Source organism: Colossoma macropomum, unplaced genomic scaffold (assembly GCF_904425465.1).
Source record: "Colossoma macropomum unplaced genomic scaffold, Colossoma_macropomum, whole genome shotgun sequence".
Classification (NCBI taxonomy): Eukaryota; Metazoa; Chordata; class Actinopteri; order Characiformes; family Serrasalmidae; genus Colossoma; species Colossoma macropomum.
The window spans coordinates 7,935,425-7,960,314 of NW_023494794.1; the positions used below are offsets into that span (position 1 = coordinate 7,935,425).

A 24,890-nucleotide genomic window follows, 5' to 3' on the forward strand; every position below is an offset into this window, starting at 1 on the left:
CAGGCTTAATCATCTCATTTCCACGCCTTACTAAGCCATGGCCTGCATTAGGATCTCGTCCCCACACCTTACTAAGTCATAGCCACGACTTCTTATCTCATTCCCACGCCTTACTAAGCCGTGGCTTGCATTAGGATCTCGTCCCCACACCTTACTAAGTCATGGCCATGACTTCTTATCTCATTCCCATGCCTTACTAAGCCGTGGCTTGCATTAGGATCTCGTCCCCACACCTTACTAAGTCATGGCCACGACTTCTTATCTCATTCCCACGCCTTGCTAAGTTGTGGCCACACTTTATTTTTATTAATATGGGATGTCACCAGCAGGGCTCCGTGCTCTGGACTTCCGTATTTTAGCCCTCGGCCCACCACAAACATGCCCACCACTTTGGCCCCTCAAATCAGTTTGGTCACGGTTACAGGGGGAACGATTGTTAGTCGGTTCCTATACGGACAGGATTTGAGGCCGTACGGGGTTTTGTTTCTGAGCGTCGGCTCTCGGGCTGAAGTACCTGAACCGTAAGTAAACGATGTTGTTGGTGATTTTAACGGAACAGAATTCGACGTTTGGTCCAGTTTTAAGGAGGATTATGAGGCTGTTTTTAGGCGTGTCCAGGAGGATTTTGAAGAGACGGGAATAAGAAGTGGCGGCGACGCGGAAGTTCGCTTCCTGTTCGCCAGCGTCGTGTTGGAATTTCCCTGTCCACCTTAAACAGCGCGGCAGTTCCATTGTGCTGCAGCAGCGGCAGCCTGTAACTACTGCGCCATTTAAGGTGGAACGGAAAAGTAGAATAAAAAGCGAGCTGGCTAAACTGGCTCCGCTGAAAAAGGGAAATTTGGACAGGAAAAAAGTGTGTATTGAGTCCGCCGTTTGACTGCGGGCTGTTTCTGTTCGGTGTTTGTCCTGTTAAATACGGTGGATTCGCTGTTTACTCTGATTAATGTAACGTTAGTTAACGGGCTCTTTAACCTGTTTAGCTAGTTAGCTAATGCGTAGGTGCCTTTGTTTTGTTTTTTGTTTTGTTTTGTTGCTGACACGGTCCCAGCCCACTGTTACCTGGGTTTCCTGTGCAGCCTTCTGTAATATAGTTATTATTTTCCGTGTTTGTTTTTTTATTTTAAACATTATTTTGAAGTGTGTTAGCTTTAACATTTTCAGAAGAACTATGTTTCTCGGCTATCAGGCTAGAGCTGCAAGATTAGTCGTTTTTATATCGAAATCACAATTTGAAGGAGTTCAATTTTTAAATCGCAAGAGATGCAGTTTTTATATATAATACATTATCAACAATGTTGTGTTAACAAATTTTAAATGGGGGAAAAAAATCAAACTGATGATAAAGAGCTTGTAAGCTGCCAGTAGGTGAATTAGGCCAATCAGAAGCAACAAAATACCCATGTTCTGTATGTGTGACATCACAACTAACTGGTAGTCTGACACACTCAGCGTTCAAGCTTCATCCCAGAAAGGTGTATATTCTGGTCTTCTTGGACAACAAAAAAAAAAACAAGCCTGGAAATTAAATTATATGCGGCCAGTAAATGATTCTGATTCTGATTCTACAGAAAACTACTGCATTTAAATCTGCAGTATTGGAAAAATCACAATTGAATATTTTCCCCCAAATGGTTCAGCCCTGTAGCAGGCAGTAATATTTATGTGTGACTTACACATAAAAGCAACGATTCGAATGAGTCTAGAACTGAAGCGTTCTGCTTTTGTGTATAGTTAGTTTTATCGTAATATTGTGTATTAGGGTCACTATTGTTTATTTATCCAGGCACTGCTTTGTTCCAGCTAATCTGATGGAAGAAAAAAAGAAATACCTTTACCTTTTAATACTGAGCGAGTACCTTAAAAACTTCTTAGTATTGTGGTGTTACATTTTTTTCAGCCACCTCTAGGTCTTCCCCACACATCATGCTAAATCATTTGTGCTTGGTTGCTTTGCATGTCAGTTAAATGCAAAGTAGCATAGTAGGAGGTCATGTTGAGCAACGAACCCCCCCCCTCAAGAATCTCTAACTGTAGTGTTGTGGGAGTAGGGGGCACACAGGCACAATTGTGAATTCTCTTGACTGGGCTATGGCTAAATAGGCTGGCTTAGTTAATAGTTATAGTACTTAAATATTATATGTTTTTAAGAATTTGATCTCAGCATCACAATCAGTACCAAACGTGTTTTGTTTGCGGTGCTTATCTTTGAAATGTTTTTTGGTATTAATACCAAACTGTATATCGAATATGTTCTAACACAGCCAGTTTAACTCCTCATCCAAATGAAAGCTACTCATGAGCTGGGACAGAAATGACAGACACTCGTTTGTTTGTCGAATGTTAGATTTTCTAATGTTTTGTTTCTTTTCTTCTCCAGAACTGAAAAATGAATTCCGGTCTTATCTTGCTGTGTGTGCCCGGCACCAATTTGTATCTACCGCTGCATCCTGAGATTCCACCGCAAGGATTTCTGCAGATTGCTGATACGGGGTTAGATCAGCCGACGTCCTCCGCTGATCTCCTCACTGATGAATCTCCCACAGGAGAGGAGTCCGAAATCGGTAAGGAGAGAGCTCACCTCTGTGCAGAGTGTGGGAAGAGTTTTACCCAACACAGCGATCTCCTGCGCCACCAGCGCGTTCACACAGGAGAGAAACCATTTTGCTGCTCGCAGTGCGGGAAGGGATTTATTCAGCAGAGTGATCTCCAGCTGCACCTGCGCACTCACACCGGAGAGAAACCGTACGACTGCTCGCACTGCGGGAAGAGCTTCACTCACCGGAACAGCCTCCAGCGCCACCAGCTCATTCACTCGGGAGAGAAGCCGTACGACTGCCCGCTCTGCGGCAAGAGCTTCACTCATAAGAACAGCCTCCAGCGACACCAGAGCGTCCACACCGGAGAGAAGCCGTACGACTGCTCAGTGTGCGGCAAGAGTTTTATCGACAAAGGCCATCTGAAGAAACACCAGCGTGTTCACACGGGAGAGAAGCCGTATCAGTGCATGTACTGCGGCAGGAGTTTCGCCCAGCAGAGTTACCTCCAACAGCACCACCGCACTCACACCGGAGAGAGGCCGTATTACTGCTCGGAGTGCGGCAAGAGCTTCACTCAGCTGAGCAGCCTCCAGCTGCACCATCGCATTCACTCGGGGGAGAAGCCGTACGACTGCCCGGAGTGCGGGGTCAGTTTCACCCACAAGAGCAGCCTCCAGCGGCACCAGCTCACCCACACAGGAGAGAAGCCGTACGTCTGTGCTTGGTGCGGGAGGAGTTTTACTGAACAGAGTAACCTTCAGCGACATGTGCGCACTCACTTTAAGGATTAATTCTCTGTTTTTTTGCCATTTCTCAGGCAAAAGTTCTTGGCAAACTTTGCTTTGAGTAGCTGGTGTTGACTTGATAGCCATAATAATAATTATAATAATTATGAGAATAATTATAGCAGCAATGATAATTTATCATTACTAAACTTATTATTACTACAAAATCTTCATATATCTTCATATATTTGCAGTCTTTCGCACACTTTCTAGTAGCTCCCGCATATTTGTGTGGCTGTTGGTGTTTCTGTCTTTAGCTGTGAAGTGCAGCTTTAGGCCAGAAACATACTCCACGCAAGTACGTGAACGCAGATGACCACGCTTGGCCAACGTGCTGCACATGCTCTGTCATTCTGTACAAACTCCGTATGCGTTCTTATGGTACTGCAGTGGTTAAAACACTCGGTACTGAAGGGGGCGATAGAAGATAAATTAGAGAGTGATCTACTGTTATTCCAGCAGCCTCAACAGTCAAACGTGGACAAGTAGAGGAGAGTGAGCTGCTTTACCTCTTCTGTTGGAATGGAAAGGCGATAATGTATCATATTTAAACGTTAATTTAAGCCATTTTTGCGTGAGACTCAACTGCTCTTCTGCTGTGGCAGTTGAGAAAATGCACTGGCGGTACAAGACCGCTTGGATGGGCTTGGCTGTCAATATAGCGCCCTCTGCTGTAATTCTCAGAATGCATTTTTGATTGAAGCTACGCATGAAACACCATCTGCGTAGCTCGAAGCGTCTGGTTCATGTCCTTGCGTGAAGTATGTTTCGGGCCTCATGATAACATTTGTGTTTTAAACTTTGAATAAGGAAATCTTCGCTTTCTGGAAGTAATTCTCACTTTTCTGTTATCATCAATTCTAATTAGCATTTTGCCGCTAGTCTCTTAATTCGCTGTTGCTAACAAAGACTGTGTGCTTTTCCATTTTAACACTCTGCATTATAAAGTAACGTAACGTGACGTGAAAAGAAAGTTTCCACATTGCAAAGAAATAATCTGCGCTGTACATAGTTGTAAACGTTTAATTCTTGTGTCATATATTCTGTTGGGTTTCTAAGAATCATTAGAGCTGTTCAGTGTTAAACCTGTATGGGGAAAGGGTCTGTTTGTAGTTTAGTATTTTTGGGCTGAAGGTATCTACAATGGTATAGAATCTATATCGAGCGACAACGTCATATTATTCACTTTTATATGAGTATACGTCCCACCCGTGTTGTGATGTATCATTGTCTCAGAGTTTTTGTTGGATCTATCAGTGTATTTACATTACAGCAAAGCAAATTTGGTTGATTTATATAGATGCTGGTGGGAGTTGACCTCCAAGGATTATGGGGGCTGTACAAAGAACACTTTAGCGATGTGGCTAACACTTCAGTTGTTTGCTTTGCTGTAAAGTGAATGCAGTGTTGAGGACAAGTTGGTTAACTGACCTATCCGTGCTCTGTGGTCTCTCATAGCTACTGTTACCAGGTTGGAAAGTTTTACAGAGCAGTGGCTGAAATCTCACTGAGAAACCTACTGAGAAATAGTAGTGCACAGCTTTATTTCACTTAAATGGAATTAGCTTGAATCGATTCTCAAAAAGTGTCGATTTTTAATTAATAGTTTACACGCAAAAAATCGCGGCTGACTGTTGTTCATTTTGTGTTGTTTAAACCCCGACCACTAGATAGTGGTGTTGTAATCTATCTTTAGCAATTAGACTTTATCGTTTGCTCGTGTCCGTTTTCCTAAAAAATATATTGCCTTGTTTACATTATTGCAATATATCGCAGTATATTGAATCGTAACCCCTGTATCAGGATACCGATCATTTTCACCAGGTTCTTGCCACTAGATGGCCCTATTAATACATAAGAGTGCTTTATGTATTTATTAAACAGTGGATTAATGGGCTGGGCAGAGAGTTTTAGAGCTGTTTTAGCATTGATAGCTAGCTTATTCAACAGCCTAGTTTACTCCACCATCTACTTCAGCATGACTAAAGTTACCAACCACATTGTATTTGGCGTTTATACCAACATTACAGCAAAAACAGAAAGAGCAACTATATGTTGCTTCAACAAAATCAGGCTGTGCTATGATGATGTAGAAACACACAGAGCTGAAAATGTCTAGATTCCAAGGAAACAAATGTTGAGCCACGCAAAGTGTCTACAAAGTTAGGAGATTGTATTATGGATGCTACGTGTAGCTGTTAGGATAACATAACAGAAAACACAGTCTAATATCTGTGACCTTTCACATGCAGATGTGCATGTTTGAAATTAATAACACACCACAAAATTTGGTATTTTGACAAACACATTTACTACAGTCGCTCGTTAAATTGGGATTTTTACCACACTTTTGTACAGCTCAGCCAAGCTGGCACAGCTGTTTATTAAGGTCAGAGCATGAATTGATCATTTAGCCTCCGAACTTGTTAACAAAGGGAACTTGTTTCATGGCTGAGCTCCTGAGTTTTAAACGCAGTAGCCTTAAGTGTATTTTTGTTGCCTTATTTTGGGTCTGTTCATATTTTTAGGGATTCTTTTATGGTTTGTTTTCATGTACTACCAGAGACCAGATGTTCTGAGGAGGCTTCATAACCGTAAAGAGATTCTTTCTAAATTTCAGTGCAATCTGCTTGTTGAGAGTCTCGAAGAAAAGTTTTTTTACAGCATCTAATTTCTTCGGGTACTAATGTACCTCTTCCCCCAGCTACACCAGGCAAGGAACTTGTGGCTCACAGTTTAATATAAGTGCAAACAAAATAATCTTGAAAACACTCTGTAATTAGGCTAAAAAATCAGAAAAATGTCCTTGTTTATGGTGAGACCAAATGCTGTAGTCTCTCAGGGTTAGACGTGATATTGTAACGAGAATACACCTGGAGGCAGCTTGTTAAGCTTTTGCTGGATTGCAGTGAAATTACACCACTAACACTGGTAAACCCCCTCAAAACCACACCCACCAGATTCTGCTCGTGCTCGCTCTGTTAACATCTGGAGTATGATGAATAACAAGCAAAACAAGCTAGTTAGTAAAGGTGGGCGATATGGCAAAAATATAATATTGCTATAATTAGACATTTTGATGATACACAGTACATATATTTTTCAGACGTCTGATCAGAGAAAAAAGAACCAGTAGAGTTCCATTTTAAAAATACTATCAAAAACTGTGAACGCAATGAATTTTATTCAATATTTGGCATCAAATTCAGTTAAACGGGACCAATTTTGCTCTCTTTCTACTGAAACATGCAGTCAGTCAGTGTCTACATGTATGGTGATATAAACGAAATGCTCAGAAAAGCGTATTGTATTGTATTGTGACATAATTAATCGCGATACTGATGTATATTGTAATATTGCCTAGCCCTACTAGCTAGTGAAGCACTATCGTTGGCTAACAGAACCGTTTTCCCTTATAAGAGGTCATTTTTACCTTCTCTATTACACACATCTACACACTACACAGTTTTTGGGGGGCTTTTTTGGGACATTACGTCCCTGCTCTAACGACAGATTTTGTTGTCCTTTGAAAGATGTTGACAAGTGCATCAGCGCCCCCTACAGTGAGCTACAACTTCGCGAGGTGTTGAATTACTTAAGAAATTTCATACACATTTTGTTCCCACCTTAATAAGTCAACACCCCCCACATTTAGCCCGTAATTTGTCGCCCAGTGTTCTCATTACAAGGTCATGTCTGGCCCTGTGAGACTCCAGAAGCTGTAGATTGTTTCAAGGCCTTAAACATTGAAGGGAGTCCATTCAAACTGTAGCCCATGTCTCATGGCTTTGGGTGAACCGCACTGTGGCATTTTATACTGGTTTAGAAACTTGCTTCTCATTCCTTCTTCATCTCTTTGTTTTTTTCATTCCTTTAATGCTTTGTTTGCATGACTATTATAGTACTCAGTGCTCCATGTTGCCAAACATTGTACTGTGTACATCGTAATGTAAAGACACTATCTATTTCAGAGATGTACTTTAGTTAGTTTATGTAGGAACTGATAAAAAACAGGCAAAGTGTATACAGTAGAAAACAGATCATAATTCTGAGGTACAGTTCCTAGAATTACGTAGAGCTGACATGTATTAAACTGCGGGGTCTGCTGGCTGATTCTGAAGGAATAACAGAGTATTTCTGAATCAGACGGAGCCAGGAAGGCATGCATGTTTTTGAATTTTTCAGTATTTATTTGCTATAGAAGCAAATAAGTCTTATTTTCTTTTTGATTTCTCTTAAATAGAAAACCATGCCTTTTGTGAAAATCTCTAGTTAGTGTGTTAATGTAGAACCAAAATAAAAAATGAACGATTTTTGACATTGTTTAAGGGGCGAAAGCCGTGTCAGAGCACGGATTATAGTGCTCTTCAGAATTGTTGGCACCGTTGGTAAGTAAATTTTAAGAATTTCTTAGTAAACAATTTGATTAAAATTGGTAAAAAAAAAAAAGTTAACTTTTCAGTGAGAGAAGAGTCCTCAAACCACCCATTAAAAAAAGATATCGTATCTCCAAGATGGCAACTTTACAGGAGAAGGAAAAAACATACTTTACTTTTAATGTAAGTCAGTGTGATTTTGGGTTATTTCTTTTGACCAATTCGTCATGAAATTTCTGTCAGATTTTATGTCAAAAAATGAAAAACGTCAAAAATCAAGATACGGGACAAGTTCCGACAGCAGTGAGAAAAACATGCTTTGGGTCCCTTCACATTCCTGTTTCGCTTCCCAGTTCCTATTAAAACATTCAAAACTATTTGGAAGCATCACGGATCCGTCGTTTTCTTCACAGTAGGGATTAAATTTTTGTCTGCATGACTTTGCGCCAAACTCACATCTGGTTTTTGTTGCCCAAAAGCTCTTTTTGTCTCACCTGCTGATCGTTTTGATTTCAGTCAAAGTTACAGTGATGTTTCACAAAGCAGGATTTTTTTTAGCTGGATTATTATTATTAAATGCCATCGAGTCGATTCTGACTCCTGGTGACCACATCAGTAGTGTTTCTGCAGGATGTCCTGTCTTCTCTTTGGGTCTTCAGGCTTCTGATTGGCTTTTTCATGATGCCTCTGATTCCATCCATCCAGTTTCTGGCTGTCTTCCTCTTTTACCTTCAACTGTTCCAAGGCCATTTGTCTTTCCAGTGAATTGGTCCTTGATTTGGTCACTTGTTTGTTTTCTTTGCCATCCAAAGTTCTACAAGTTCAAAAGCCTCAATATTTTTCCTGTCCTGCTTTCACATCCATGAAGAACTACAGAAAAGACCACAGCCTGGGCGACGATTCTGATCTTTGTTTGTGGAAAACATTACACTTTTCAGGCTCCTTCCTTCATTTTCTGCTGTGTGCCAATCTGCCATCTGGATGGCCTAGGCCAAAAGTGAAGATAGTCCAATAGGAACGTCCCTTAGCTCAGGGTTGGAGACCACAAGTGGGCCACGAGGCATTCTTTGGTCGTTCTCAGGCCAATGCTGAGGGGGCCCCCTGGTCCGTAGTGGACCAGTGAAGGCACTTCATCATAAAAATTGGAGAAAAATAACAATTAACAATTAAAAAGAAATATAAAATGTTGTTAAATAGTAAACAGCATCAAGACAAGCCCTGTAAAACTGGCACACAAGGGCAGCTTCAGTTGTCCCTCGCAACACTACCAAAAACACAAAAATCTTACGTTGAAAAGTTTTAGATATATTTCGCTTTATTTTCTACCATTCTGTTGGTATTTTATGTTCACTGATACACATCACACATTTGGGTAGGTACCCAAATGTAGCTTTGTTGAAAATCTCTCAAAAATGAAATCAAAAGCAAAAATGTTTTGTTCTGTGGATTTTCATCCTTTCTAGTGATTGGTTGGCGGCCTTGAGGTAGAAAAGGTTGGGAACCCCTGCCTTAGCTCTCTTTGGCCCAATCCCATTTCTTACTTTTACTCCTACCCCTTATTTTCGAGTGTCTCCTTCACCCCTTGGAACAGACTGAGTGGTTGAAATCTTCCCTACGAAATGGAACAAACCTCAAATAAAGAAGAGCATTACTTCGTTAAGAGCTACTAGCGCTGCTCTGTAGGCGACCCTGCCAGTTTGCAGTCACGGCAGAGGAGGGTAAAGTTCAGCTCCTCACTGCTGGGCTTTAGTTACATTTAGGGCATCATAGGCCTTCAAAGAGGGGGGCAATTATTTATCACCCACCCCTAATTCTTCAGTGATATGAAGATGAAGTCAGATATTTGCTAGTAGTATGCTAATGTCTTGTTAGCTAGCTAGCTAAATTTATGGTTCCACCTTAAATGATGCAGCAGTTCTGACACCTGAGGCACCAGAATATAACTGTTGCACCATTTAAGGTGGAATGGGAAATTTATCTAGCTAGCTACCAAGACATCAGCAATTTTTACGCTTGTTATGAGGAAGAGGGCCATAATACACTGAAAGAGCATTAAACTAAGATAATACAGTGGTTGTCATCATTTTTAACAGAGAAAATTCTCACATTTGTTGGTTTCTTTGGTCTCTTGTTTAGCCGTCTCGCCGGTGTTTCTTTTTTTTCTCCACTCTGGAGTCTGAAAACCTCAATTTGGAGGGCCACGTAGCCCCAACGCTTCATCCTACGCCTCTATCTCAACAACAGTCAGGACACCCTACCCCTAGACGTGGACACACAAAACAGAGGGGTGGGGCTAAGTGGTAGGGGCGAGGGGTGAAATGGGATTGGGCCTTACTATTCGACAGACTAATATTTTGGCTTAAGTAGTTTGGCTAACTGAGAAATCCCGCTGTGTAAAAAGCACCATCTTTAGGAGCGTAGGCTGTATAAAACAAGACATTATGGATGATCACTTGAGGGTTTCTAAAGTACAGACTAAAAATGATGGTTCTTCAAGGGTTCTTTAGGAAAGAAAATGGTTCTATGAAGAGCTATGAACACTCAAAGAACTCTTTGCATGATTAAACGGTTATTTGGATTGAGAATGTGCTGTAGATGGTTCTATATAGCACCATTGTTATGATATCAGGCATGTTACAGTAGAAGAATCATTTTTGGTGCTATATAGAACCCTTTTCAAAAAGGTTCTATGTAGACCCATCTAGAGTACATTCTTCATCAGTCTGAAAAATGCTTCACGATGAAAAGAACCCCCTGATCATGCAAAGGGTTCTTTGAGTGTTCAAGGTTCTATATAGAACCATTTTCTTTGCTAAAGAACCCTTGTAGAACCATCATTTTTAAGTTGGTTGTTTTTAAAAATTTAAATGACACTTTAGTGTCTGTTAGATTTTGTTCTTAAGAATTCAGTGTGCCAATATTTTGACTCATTTTGGGGATATGGATTGGATATTTTTAATATTTAATATGTTTATTTCACTGTTTTTCTCTCATATTAAACCAAGATGCCAATAACTCTGAAAGCACTGTATGTTTATGAATTATCTGGAGCATATCTGAAGGATATTAATCTATGACCGATTCAGCCACAGTAACAGTGAAAATAGTGTATAGAGCCCTGATTTTGTCAATATTATATGCCTGTATGATTGACTATAACCTTAATAACTGCATGATTGAATTTCATATTTTTAGTTTCATATGATTTTTGGGTTGATAGTGTAGAGAGAGAGAACTCAGAGACCAGAATATGAACCTGTACACTTTTTAAAAGATGGTTCTCCAGTGGTTCTTTAGTAAAGAAAATGGTTGTACATAGAACCGTGAACACTCAAAGAACCCTCTGTATGATAAACAGGCTCTTCAGATTGATAGAGAATGTTATAGATGGTTCTATATAGATGCTTTTTTAAAAGGCTTCCATATAGTACCAAAAAGGGTTCTGCTATTGTTACGATGTCAAGCGTGTACCAGTAGAAGAACCCTTTTTGGTGCTATATAGAACCATCTACAACATTCTCCATAAATCTAAAGAACCATTTCATCATGCAAAGGATTCTTTGAGTGTTCATGGTTCTTGTTATGATATGGAGCTTGTACACTCTTAAAGAAGGTTCTTCACGGGTTCTTTAGTAAAGAAAATGGTTCAATATAGAACCATGAATGCTCAAAGAACCATTTGCATGATAATGCAATTCTTTGCGTTATGAAAGCGTTCTTCAGATTGATGGCGAATGTGCTATAGATGGTTATATAGAACGTTTTTGAAAAGGGTTCTGCTATTATTACAATGTCAAGCATCTGCCAGTAGAAGAACTCTTATAACACATTCTCCATAAATCTAAAGGACCATTTGCAAAGAATTCTTTGAGTGTTCATGGTTCTATATAGAACCATTTTCTTAACTAAATAACCCTCGAGGAACCATCTTTTTTAAATGTGTACCAAAGAAGGAGAACCCTTTTCTAAAAGGTTCTCTATAGAACTATCAGCACATTCTCCATCAATCTGAAGAACAATTTCACCATGCAAATGGTTCTTTGAGTGTTTCTGGTTCTATATAGAACCATTTTTCAGTGTGTAGATTGCTGTGCTGTGTTTTAACCATATTGTCTTATGTTATTTTCTTTTTTCTGTTTTAACACATTTTTTGTGAATTGTAAATCATTTTAATTATGTTTGAATAAATCTGACGAGGACAGTTTGACTTTGTGGACTCATTTTCGTTACAGAAGTGTTCTTTACAGTAATGGAGGGGTTACTGGCTATTGACGTCACTATTGCTTTAAAAGGGAATTTCACCGATTTTTCAAAATTTCTGCATATTTCAGAAATGGTTCATTCTAGAGAAACTGACTCAGATCTCTTTACAGTGGTGGTGATAGGAACCAGGGGTCGCCATGACTACAACACAAATATAGACATTTTATTTACTATCAAAACCACCAGTGAACCTACAATCTAACAGTGGTCAAGCGGTGAAGTGCCCGCTCAGTTGTGGCCACTAATAAAAGTGCCCGCTCGGCTGTGGCCGCTAATAAAAGTGCCCGCTCAGTGGCGACCGCTAATAAAAGTGGCCGCTCAGTGGCGGCCGCTAATAGAAGTGGCCGCTCAGTGGCGGCCGCTAATAGAAGTGTTTTTTAAAACACAGAGTTAGAAAAGAAAATCATCTCACAGTGAAAGCAGCGTTTTACAGTAGAAATAAATGGAGCTCATTATGCTGGTAGTGAACTATGCTGCTGACACAGCTGCCTAAAAACCATAGTAACGGACCTTAAACAGAAGTGAGGACCCTGTTGGGGTTCATCCTAAAGTTAGGACAGGATTTAGGAGGTTTAGTCCAGTTAGGATGTTTGTGTGATGCTGTTTTCTTATCTGGAGTTAATGATGAGATTATGAAGTCAGGAACTGTTATTCTGTAATAGATACTGTCCTGAATTCAGTCTGTACTGAAGTCGTCATGGAGACAAACAGATTAGATTTCAGACTTAAGAAGTTTCTGTAATACGGCTCCTGGCTCCTTTCACCACTGTTTGAAATAAATCAGTAGAATTACCCTTTAAGCACCCTGGAAGAAAACTGCATAGCCAATATAGTTATGTAGTTGAACAGAAATGTCATCATATTTAATAATAATAATAATAATGATGAAACAGAACATTTCAAAACCTAATGTTTACTCCTGCAGTCCAAACAGTCCATTTATGGAAACCAAAACATTTACATATTCAGCCCACAGCAGTTTAGAGCCGGGTTCTCTGGTGAAATGATATACACTGTAAAAAATGTCAGATCAACTTAAAAAATTACTTCATGTGGTAACAAGAAAATTAACTGGTTTTATTCAACCTAAATAAATACTTTGAATGAACTCTAAGTGAAGCAGGATGAGTTGCATTACATGTATGAGAGGTGCTACACAAAAAGCCTATTATTATCATTATTATTATTATTATTATTATTATTAGTAGTAGTAGTAGTAGTAGTAGTAGTAGTAGTACAATGATGGTTCTTTAAGGGTTCTTTAGTAAAGAAAATGGTTCTATGAAGAACCCTGAATGCTCAAAGAACCCAGGGTTCTTCAGAATGTGTTGAGAATGATTCTATCTAGAACCTTTTTGAATGAGTTCTATGAAGCACCCAAAAGGGTTTCTCTATTGTTACACTCTTGGCAAACAGGTTCTTTGGGTTGTAACAACAGTGGAACTCTTTTCAAAAAGGTTCTATATAACACCAGATTGAATGTGTTATAGATGGTTCTATATAGAGCCTTTTTAAAAAAGGGTTCTGCTATTGTTACGATTGTAACAATAGAAGTACCTTTTTGGGTTCTATATAGTAGCAAGAAAAGAGTTCTTTGGCTTGTAACAATAGTGGAACCCACTTCAAAAAAGGTTCTATATGGAACCATCTACAGCATATTCTTTATCAATCTGAAGAACCCTTTCATGATGCAAGGAACACTTTAATCATGCAGAGGGTTCTTTAAGTGTTTATGGCTCTATATAGAACCATTTTATTTACTAAGGAACCCTTGAAGAACTGTCTTTTTTAAGACTGTATAATGTCAAACTTAAAAGAAGTAGAACATTTCAAAAGGTTCTATATAGAACCATCTACAGCACATTATCCATCTAAAGAACGCTTTTTTTTTTTTAAAGTGATGCAGCTCAGCTGTATGAGCCAATGAAAAGGCAGAGCGCCCGTGCAGTAGGCGTTCCTGTCTTATGGGGAGCCAATGCAAGACAGGGGGAGGGGTGTTTGTGTGGTGGGTGTTCTCTTACAGGAGAACTCCCTTCGCTGCTGTTCTACTCTGGGCTGTTCAGCTGAGCTCCTCAGTTGTGGAGCTATGGAGCTCAGTAACTGGACCCTGCCGGGGTTTGGACCTTTTTCCGATGGATGACCTTTGAGTGGACAGTGGCTTTGATGGTTCACTGCTGGCTGGAAACCAATCAGGTGTGTCAAGGATGCTGTGAAATGTGGGAACTGTTTAGTAGAACTAAAGTAGTGAAATTAGTATAGCATAACCCTTTCTCGATGCCAAGAACCCTTTAATCATGCAGTTGGTTTTTTGAGTGTTGATTGTTCTCTGTAGAAATATTTCCTTTACTACAGAACCCTTGAGGAGCCACCTTTTACGAGTGTACAGTGTCAAGCTTGAAACAGTAGAAGATTATTATTATTATTATGAAGTGCAGACTCCATGCTAGCATTTCTTCAGAATGTTGATGGTGGTAAAACAGTGGAACATTATTACTGTCATTATGAGACACTAATTTGTTTTATTTTTTAAACATTATGCAAATTCTCATTACCACAACATTCAAAGATAAACCTGTAAATATTGTCCCACCCTCTAACTCTTCCTTTAATAATCTCTATGATGTTATGTTACTCAAAATTTCCAAAGCTAAATATTACAACAGCCTAGTTTTTTTGCTATGACAGCGTTTTAGGCATTAGCCATTGATAATAAAAATAAAAATAGTAGAATAATGTTGTAATATTTTGAGAATAAATTTGCAATATTTCGAAAATAAAGTTGTAATATTTCAAGAATAAAGTTGTAATATATTAAGAATATAGTTGTACTATTTTGAGAAAAAAAATTTTAATATTTGGAGAAAAAATGTTAATACTTGGAGAAAAAAAGTCGTACTATTTCAAGAAAAAATTGTAATATTTCGAGAACCAAGCAAGTGTTGTAGTTATTGAGTCACTGTGAAAATGCAGTTATGATTTGATATCTTGTTTGTTTGATATACATTGTGTGTGAGTGTCTTACTGCATACGTACATGGTTAAAGCAAAGTACATTACAAACCATTTGGAATATATTTTTTTCCATATGGGAAGTCACAGCATTTCTTCTTTGTTGTTCATGACCTGAGCAGTTAAATGACATAACCTGGGAAACACATTTTTCCCACTTTTACAAAACTTGCCATATGAGAAAATTAAAATAAATTAATAAATATTTTCACAAACAAATCTCAATCACACAATCAGTGAAACTGATGGAAACAGGAACATAGAATTGTGAAAAGGACTTACTATTCTCACCTCAGTGTCACTGCTGGACTGAGAATAGTCCACCAACCAAAAATATCACAGTGTTTAAAAACTCCAGCAGCACTGCTGTGTCTAATCTACTCAGACCAGCGCAACACACACTAACACACCACCACCATGCCAGTGTTACTGCAGTGCTGAGAATGATCCACCACCCAAATAGTACCTGCTCTGTGAGGGTCCATGGGGGTCCTGACCACTGAAGAACAGGGTAAAAGGGGGTTAACGAAGTATGCAGAGAAACAGTTTGGTGTATTTCCCAAGTATACTTTATGTAGTAAGTATAATCAAACTAATATCAATGTACTAGTAGTAAACTTGTAAGGGTACTACTTCAGTACTTCTTGGGACTATATATATATATATATATATATATATATATATATATATATATATAAACTTATATATAAAACCATGACCTGACTGCATGTCTTTGAACTGTGGGAGAAAACCTACACAGACACTGAGAGAACATGCAAACTCCACACAGAAAGAACCCTCGTCACCCAGCTGGCGAACCGAATCCAGGCCCTTCTTACTGTGAGGCAACAGTGCTACCCACCATACTGTGAGGCAACAGTGCTACCCACCATACTGTGAGGCAACAGTGCTACCCACCATACCACCCTGTTACTTTATGCTTTCTTATATGTTTCTTAAGTACATCTCCATCAAAAGATCGAGTACAAATATAGGCTGAATATACTTAAACCTTTCTGCATACTTGTAAGTATAAGCCAAGTATACTTAGGTATATTTTTGTCTAGTATATCTCTGAAAGTAGATAAAAGTAAACTGAAAGCATAAAGAAGTATACTAATACCACACTTGAATAAACTTCTTTTTGTAAGGGGTCAGCTATTATTCAAGAGTATTTTCATCCGAGTAAATGATGTATGAATTACATTCATTTTCACACATAGTGCCCCTCATTTTAGGGGCTCAAGAGTAACTGGACAAACTAACAAACATTAATAAAACTGCCATTTTTAATACTTGGTTGCAAATCCTTTGCAGTCAGTGACTGCTTGACATCTGGAACCCACAGACATCACCAGACACTCAGTTTCTTTTCTAGTGATGACCTGCCAGGCCTACACTGCAGCTCTCTTCACCTCCTGCTTGTTTTTGGGGCGTTTTACCTTCAGTTTGCCTTCAGTACGTAAAATGCATGCTTGATTGGATTGAGGACTTGGCCACTGCAGAGTGTTCCACTTTTGCATTAAAAAAGTTGTGTTTTTTTTCCCCAGAGTATGCTTTGGGTCACTGCACTGTGAAGCTCTGTCCAGCTTGCTGCTTTTGTTAACAGTCACATCATCTGAGTAACTACATGTCATAGTCAAACAAAATTAAACAGGCCTCATGTTGAACAATACAAGATTTATTTTTCAAAATTCGAACAAGAAATTCAGAGGGATGTAGATTTTATAACAGATTTCACAGCTTCACAAATGTAATATTTTCTGATACTGGTGGTCATCCAGACCCCTCTGCCCACAGACAGCCTTCCTCTTTGAATTTTTTTGTGCCGTGTCCAAATCTGCTTTCCAGATGATGTGTTTTTATTGAATTTTCTCGAAAATGCTGCTGCACACTCTTGTTTGACTGTGTTCGAGCATATTCTAACACACACATAGTTTTTACACATTTTTTAAAACATTTGAGATCATTTGAGGGAGAATTGGCTGTTATTAGACTACAAAATAATATAATTTTTTTGGGATACCCTTTATTATTCTGAGTGTGGTATTAATATTTCAGTTCTGCTCAGTCACTCTGTAAGCATTAAACTTGATATGTAAAGTGTGATTTACAGTCTGATGGGAACACTTGTTTTTCATTAAAATGTCCTGGTTTAATTGCTGTGGAATGTTTATTTTGTGTTCCAAATATTTTTTAAAAGTAGCGACAATAGTATATCTGCTCAGATGGGAAAATTCTTCATTGATATTTTTAGGGGTAATTGCCATTTCCATCAGCTACATCATAGATCTCATGGATAAGTGAGGCCTGCCCGGTAGGAATCCCCTTGACATTCAACAATTTTTAATTATCAGCTTGTTAACTGAGAAATCCTGCACTGTGAAATATTCATACAGCAGAATTTCAGTTATTTTGACTCCAAAGCAAAGCCTATTTAATAGAAGAAGAGCTAAGAGACAGTCTTAGCAGATCTTCCCTTCAGACTTATGCTATTCAGCTTTACTCAGAAACCCTGTTTTCTAAAACACCCTCCGGACTGACCACAGCACTGTTTCTCAATCCTGATTGTGGAGGCCCACTGACCTGGCCTTTTTAGTGTTTTCTCTGCTTCCAACACACCTGATCCAAATAATTAGCTCATTAACTGTCCATCATCGAGTTAAAATTGGGTGTGTTGAAGCAGGAAAAGCACTAAAATGTGCTGGACAGTGGGCCTCCAGGACTTGTGAGTATTTAGGACGGAACGATTGTGTGATACTTGTTTGCACGGACATAATTTGTGCACGTACAGCGCTGTAGTTTGTAGGCGGGTTTGAAGGAATCTGAGATGTAAATAAACGCTTTTTGTGCCGATTTATAGTCCGAAACTGGACCACTTGCCGAGTTTGGTCAGATTTAAGCCCCTGACTGGAACCTACTGAGGTTTACGTTGTATTTTATAGACTCGTCGCTGAAATTAAGGGAGTTTAATCTGTAGTTTGGTTTATGGAGTGAATGCTGCGGTACTGCGGTTCAGATTCCTCTTCAAATGATTCGGATTTTCCTCTGTGTTCTTCTGACGGTAAGTACAGAAAGGTTAATTCATCACTGATAAGCCAAAACAACCAAGCATCGGTTTAGTTTTCGTTAGAAATGTGTGCCTTTTTAATCGAGAAAACACTCTGTTTGTAACGAGAGCTAAGGGACTGTCTACAAATTACGTGCTTGTGCAAGCTGTGATTATAGGGGTCCAAGCACGACCTGCCAATGGACAGCATTGGGTTTTTAGGCAGGTACAATGCAACTCATGGGCAGTCGGATGTTTTAGAATTGCCTTAGTATGTAATAACATCTGCCAAATTGATTGACTGACTTATTAATCTTGGTACGGTAACGTAACGCCACCTAGCTTTGTCCATGCCAATTTCAGTCGCTGGTTTGTATTGCATATTTCCTCTCTATTTCTTCACCAGTTGCTTTGAGGAAATTAGTAATTTGTAGAGCGTTTAAAGTTTATTCTCGGGGGCGTTGCCTGACCTGGAATATTTTTAATCAGCTTCTAACCTTATAATGTTACACAGGGACACAGTCACCTACTCCTCAAACTCACAGAGAGAGAGAGAGGCATGCCTATCAATTTTGCTGAATCACTGCACATTTTGTTGATGTGCAAATTCTAAAATTAAAAAAATAAACGAGAAATAGCAAATTTACAGGTTAATTTTAAGAAAAAAGTACATGGAATGATATTCTAAAGAAACTCTGTGATGAACAGGGCTGAGCCTTGAGTCTTTACCTCCCCAGCCAGCACCGATATTTATTCTTGCAAAAAAAATCACATTCAAAAAATATTTAAGTATTGCTAACAATGTTGCAATTCTGCGTGTACAAAACAGAAACACACAACACTTTCTGTTTTGCGACAAATATTTGTCTCGGTGTAGAAGTCTTACTGGTTATTTAGCTTTCTTTGCTCTGAGGTGAAGTGTTATGTATGCAGAGTAAGGCTGACCATGCTGGACAAACTTAATGTTATTGTAAACACAGTATGCTGTTTTAGGTGGAAAAAATTAGTTACGGAAAACCCAGGCAGTCTACGAGGCGTTATCAAAATAAACAATAAACGTCAGTATTGGAAAAAAAAAGCTTTTTTTTGAAAGTCTAACAATTCTTGGACATTAATCTACACATAAATCTCTCATGAAAAAAATTATAATTTAAGTGAGTAAAGTGCTCTCATTTATGTACAGCTTAGATTACCAATTTTTTGTTTCAAGGTGGCCAGTAGCAGGGGTGCCTACCCGAAACTCCAGCAAATAAGTCAAAATACCTGGAAAGCAGTGCTATTTCTGATGTGATATTGCTACTGTTGAGTAGAATGTTAGATTTGATAAAAGACGGTTCACTTAAAATGAAAGTAATTGAACTTCCCATTTTTATTAGAAACTGGAGCTGCCGAGTGAATAAATTTGAACTGAGCAACATTGGAGCTGCACTTTCATACCTGGGTTCAAATAAACAGCTGGGGAATTTAAGATCTAGTTTTGCTTTATTTGATGTGTTTGTTTCTAATTTTTCTTCTGTTCTTTTCTCCAGAAATGAATGCTGTCCTGTTTCAACTCTTCTCTGCTGTGTCCTCAAATATATCTCCACAAACGGATGAGAAGGTCGTCACAAGTGGTACAAATCAGTAAGTTCAGGAAACATCCTCTGCTACATTTCTCACCAACACCTCATCTACACGTCCAGAAAAAGATGGGCAAGGAGCGAAACCTCCACTGCTCAGAGTGCGGGAAGAGTTTTAGTCATCAGTGTCATCTCCAAGACCACCAGCGCATCCACACTGGAGAGAAGCCGTATCGCTGTTCGCAGTGCGGGAAGGGTTTTGCTCATCAGAGTAACTATCAGCGTCACCTTCGTACTCACACGGGAGAGAAGCCGTACTGCTGCTTGGAGTGTGGGACGCGTTTTGTCCGTCAGTGTCACCTCCGAGATCACCAGCGCATTCACACCGGAGAGAAGCCGTATCGCTGTTCGCAGTGTGGGCAGAGTTTTGCTCGACAGAACAATCTTCAGCGTCACTATCGCACTCACGTGGGAGAGAAGCCGTACATCTGCTCAGAGTGCGGGAAGAGTTTTATCCGCCAGTGTCACCTCCGGGACCACCTGCGCATTCACACCGGAGAGAAACCGTATCCCTGTTCGCAGTGTGGGAAGAGTTTCGCTCGACTGAGTAAGCTTCAGCGGCACTTTCGTATTCACACGGGAGAGAAGCCGCATTGCTGCTCGGAGTGCACAAAGAGTTTTAGTGACTTGGGTAGCTTAAAGAAGCACCAGCGCACTCACACAGGGGACAAACCATGTGTCTGTTCAGAATGTGGAAAGACTTTTACAGACCAAGGTACTCTGAGGACTCACCAACGCGTCCACACTGGAGAGAAGCCGTATCGCTGTTCACAGTGTGGGAAGAGTTTTGCTCGACTGACTAAGCTTCAGCATCACTGTCGCACTCACACGGGAGAGAAGCCGTACTGCTGCTTACAGTGCGAGAAGAGTTTTAGTGACTTGGGTAACTTTAAAAAACACCAGCGCACTCACACAGGGGAAAAACCATGTGTCTGCTCGGAGTGCGGCAGCAGTTTTCCTGACAGTAGTACGCTCGCAGCGCACCAGCGCGTTCACACGGGAGAGAAGCCGTATTTCTGTTCGCAGTGTGGGAAGAGCTTTGCTCGACTCAGAAACCTCCAGATACACCACCGCATTCACACGGGAGAGAAACCGTATCCTTGTACGCAATGTGGGAAGAGCTTTATCGACAGAGGAATTCTGAAGAACCACCAGCGCATTCATGCAGAAGAGAAGCCGTATCGCTGTTCGCAGTGCGGGAAGAGTTTTGCTCATCAGAGTAATCATCAGCGTCACCTTCGCACTCACACGGGAGAGAAGCCGTACTGCTGCTCGGAGTGCGGCATGCGTTTTGTCCGTCAGTGTCATCTCCGAGACCACCAGCGCATTCACACCGGAGAGAAGCCGTATTGCTGTTCGCAGTGTGGGAAGAGTTTTGCTCGACAGAATAATCTTCAGCGTCACCTTCATATTCACACCGGAGAGAAGCCGTACATCTGTTTACAGTGTGGGAAGAATTTTATTGACTTGGATAAGTTAAAGAAACACCAGCGCACTCACACAGGGGAAAAACCGTACGTCTGCTCGGGGTGTGGGAAGTGTTTTTGTAAAAGAAGCACTCTGACAGCACACCTGCGCAGTCACACAGGAGAGATGCTAGTGTCCACATGAGACTTGCAGGTTTAGTTGCCTCATCAGGGTGCGAAATACCCCCTGGTATTCGGGGAGGGGTCCAATGTTGTCTTGCTAATCCAGTGTTAGCTGGCTGCACACTCACCCTAGTGGCGCCGATGCTACATTGGCAACAGAACGTTTGGTTTGACAGTTCTTCTTCTGTAAACGTTCTTTTCTAGTCTGGTAATGTTCCACACATTAACTGAGATCTTATACATCTTGTGTTTTAGTTTTAGAAATGCATAATAATTTATTATTTTCACCAGTCTCCTGGGAAACTGGGTGAGGTTTCATATTTACAAATATGCTACAACATATTGCAAAGTTGTTTAGAGGTATCTCAAGCATAGTTACGGTTTCTAGGCTATGATGGACCAACTGCTTGCTACAGCACCACTCTGAGGCTGATCAGTGCTGCATCTGTAGTTAGTTAAGGATACCAAAGACGGAAGCTTCCCGAGTGTGGTGAAGCAGTGAAACAATAACAGCATAATGTTAGAATATGTTTATTGTCAGGGACCCCCATAATTTTGATTTTGAGACATTCAGGGGGTCCAAAAGGACCTTGTATTTTGCACCTTGGCCTCATCACATCACTCCACTGAGTTTGAATGTCTACATCATTTCCACATGAATACAACAAATTTTCTCTTTGTTTGCTTACTTTTGGAGATAAGAATATTGATGTAAAATATTTTATCAATGTGGAGGTGACATTTCAATTAAGTAAAAAGCATTTCATCATTTTTTTTTTCATTGGACAGTATTTTTTTAATGTATGTAAAGATACAGGATAATTATGAACTAACTGGATTACGTTCTCTATTACATGTTCTCTTCTCATTTTGAAGCTCTCTGGGCCACCTCTTGGTCCCAGTTGTGCATACCAACATAAATGTTACCCTTCATCAGCACAGGCCAATGTGATATTACCCCTCATCAGCACAGGCCACTATGGGTGTTATTCCTCATCAGCACAGGCCAACATGAACGTTATCCTTTCATCAGCACAGGTCAACACAAACATTATCCCTCATCAGCACAGGCCAACATAAACGTTAGTCCCCATTAGCACAGGCCAATATGGACCTTATCTTTCATTAGTACAGGCCAATTTGGATTTTATCCCTCATCAGCACAGGCCAATATGAACGTTAGTCCCCATTAGCACAGGCCAATATGGACCTTATCTTTCATTAGTACAGGCCAATATGGACGTTATCCCTCATCAGCACAGGCCAATATGAACGTTAGTCCCCATTAGCACAGGCCAATATGGACCTTATCTTTCATTAGTACAGGCCAATATGGACGTTATCCCTCATCAGCACAGGCCAATATGAACGTTAGTCCCCATTAGCACAGGCCAGTATGAACGTTAGTCCCCATTAGCACAGGCCAATATGGACCTTATCTTTCATTAGTACAGGCCAATGTGGATGTTATCCCTCATCAGCACAGGCCAATATGAACATTGGCTGATATAGGCATTATCCTTCATTAGCACAGGCCAACATGAATGTTACCCTAATCAGCACAGACCAATATGAACGTTAACCCCCATCAACACAGGCCAACATGAACGTTACCCCTCATCAGCGCAGGCCAATATGAACGTTACCCCTCATCAGCGCAGGCCAATATGAACGTTACCCCTCATCAGCACAGGCCAATATGAACGTTACCCCTCATCAGCGCAGGCCAACATGAACGTTAACCTCCATCATTGCAGGCCAACATGAACGTTACCCCTCATCAGTGCAGGCCAACATGAACGCTACCCCTCATCAGCGCAGGCCAACATGAACGCTACCCCTCATCAGCGCAGGCCAACATGAACGCTACCCCTCATCAGCGCAGGCCAACATGAACGTTACCCCTCACCAGCGCAGGCCAACATCAACGTTACCCCTCATCAGCACAGGCCAACATGAACGCTACCCCTCATCAGCACAGGCCAACATGAACGCTACCCCTCATCAGCACAGGCCAACATGAACGCTACCCCTCATCAGCACAGGCCAACATGAACGCTACCCCTCATCAGCACAGGCCAACATGAACGTTACCCCTCATCAGCACAGGCCAACATGAACGCTACCCCTCATCAGCGCAGGCCAAGATGAGCGTTACCCCTCATCAGCGCGGGCCAAGATGAGCGTTACCCCTCATCAGCGCGGGCCAACATGAACGTTACCCCTCATCAGCACAGGCCAACATGAACGTTACCCCTCATCAGCACAGGCCAACATGAGCGTTACCCCTCATCAGCACAGGCCAACATGAACGCTACCCCTCATCAGCACAGGCCAACATTAATATTATCCCTCATCAGCGCAGGCCAACATTAATATTATCCCTCATCAGCACAGGCCAACATGAACGTTACCCCTGATCAGCACAGGCCAACATTTATATCATCCCTCATATATAAATCAATGTACTGACTTACTGAATAATGCAATGTTGTGTATGAAGTTTGGTGGTACTATACTGTTTATCTGTAATTATAAGTCAGTGATATTTTACGTACTCTTTTGGTGTCTTTGACTTTTTTTAGCTTATTAATAAGGGTGACAAAATGTGGAAATATTTGTTTAATATTGGCCAGTTTGTTACAGCAGAGTCTCTGTCAGTCATTACTTTAAACACAGTGCAGGAATAAAGCAAAAGCTCATAATGCTGGAAACTATTCATGGGAAAGGCTACATGTGCAAAAGCTCAGCATTTAACATGTCGTGTAATAACATAGGAACATTTGTCAGACCAGTGGTAGATGGGTAGCTACTTACCACAAGTTCAGGGGAAGATCACCAGGCAGGTCACATGACATGAAATGTTTGCGTAAATGAATTGGGGTCATTCCTAGGCCTGTCACAATTACTACGTAATTGTCTCATCTCAATTATTTTAGATTATCATAATTTGCCACGGTTGTTACATTTCTGTCAATTTATGGTGCAGAATGTGAAGCGGGTGTGTTGGGTTGAGGCAAATAAATGTAAACAAAAAAGAAAGCAGTAAATTAATTCACTGAGACATGATGGGGCTTATGAAAAATAAAAAAAACGTCTAACTTGGTGCTCTAACATGTTTAGAGGGCCGCAATGAGTAGTATTTGTCTATTTGTTAGCTGTGCAGCTAATTCTAACGTGTTTTGGCTTGTATGCTGGCAGAATATTTGAGTTTTTTGCTTAGATTTTCTCTCTGGTGAACAACATGTCGCTTTGCTCGACTCTAAACATTAATCTGTGTAACTGTAGACGTTTGCGTGAGTGTGTGCAATATCGATTTGACAGTCCAACCAGCGTTGGGTACAAAGTAAACAGCTAGTAAGTGGCAAGGTGGCAAGATGGTTCCCAGACAACCACAATGCAAAGATCATCACAAAACATCCTTTTTTTATATCCTGTTTGGGGTGATGAAGTTATCACCCCTCCTTTTTACATAACACCACATCCTCTTAGTCCCCATTATGTCCTGATTCTGCACTTTCCTTGGTAAACCTTATTTCCAAACATACATGACTTCCACCATGTACCAAGCCGTTCCATCCTCTCAAGGCGATCAATTTAACTTGCTTTATTAACTGGCTCCAAAAACTGGTTTCTACAGGATCTTATCAGCTTGCTTCGCTCT

At 40.4% G+C, this 24,890-nt stretch overlaps 1 protein-coding gene across 2 annotated transcripts; it reads left to right on the plus strand.

Annotated features, from left to right (window-relative positions):
* Positions 1 to 396: 396 nt before the first annotated feature.
* On the plus strand, positions 397 to 23,779 carry LOC118814429 (gastrula zinc finger protein XlCGF57.1-like). Of its 2 annotated transcripts, XM_036580032.1 has the most exons (3): positions 397 to 521; positions 2,378 to 3,184; positions 19,740 to 23,779. In XM_036580032.1, exons 2-3 carry the CDS (start codon positions 2,387 to 2,389, stop codon positions 21,246 to 21,248), a joined length of 2,307 nt encoding a protein of 768 aa, XP_036435925.1. In that variant the 5' UTR covers positions 397 to 521; positions 2,378 to 2,386; the 3' UTR covers positions 21,249 to 23,779. The 2 variants fall into 2 exon arrangements, with proteins under 2 accessions (XP_036435925.1, XP_036435924.1); XM_036580031.1 differs by lacking the exons at positions 397 to 521; positions 2,378 to 3,184 and adding an exon at positions 17,763 to 18,033 and having other exon boundaries at positions 19,548 to 23,779.
* Positions 23,780 to 24,890: the final 1,111 nt, after the last annotated feature.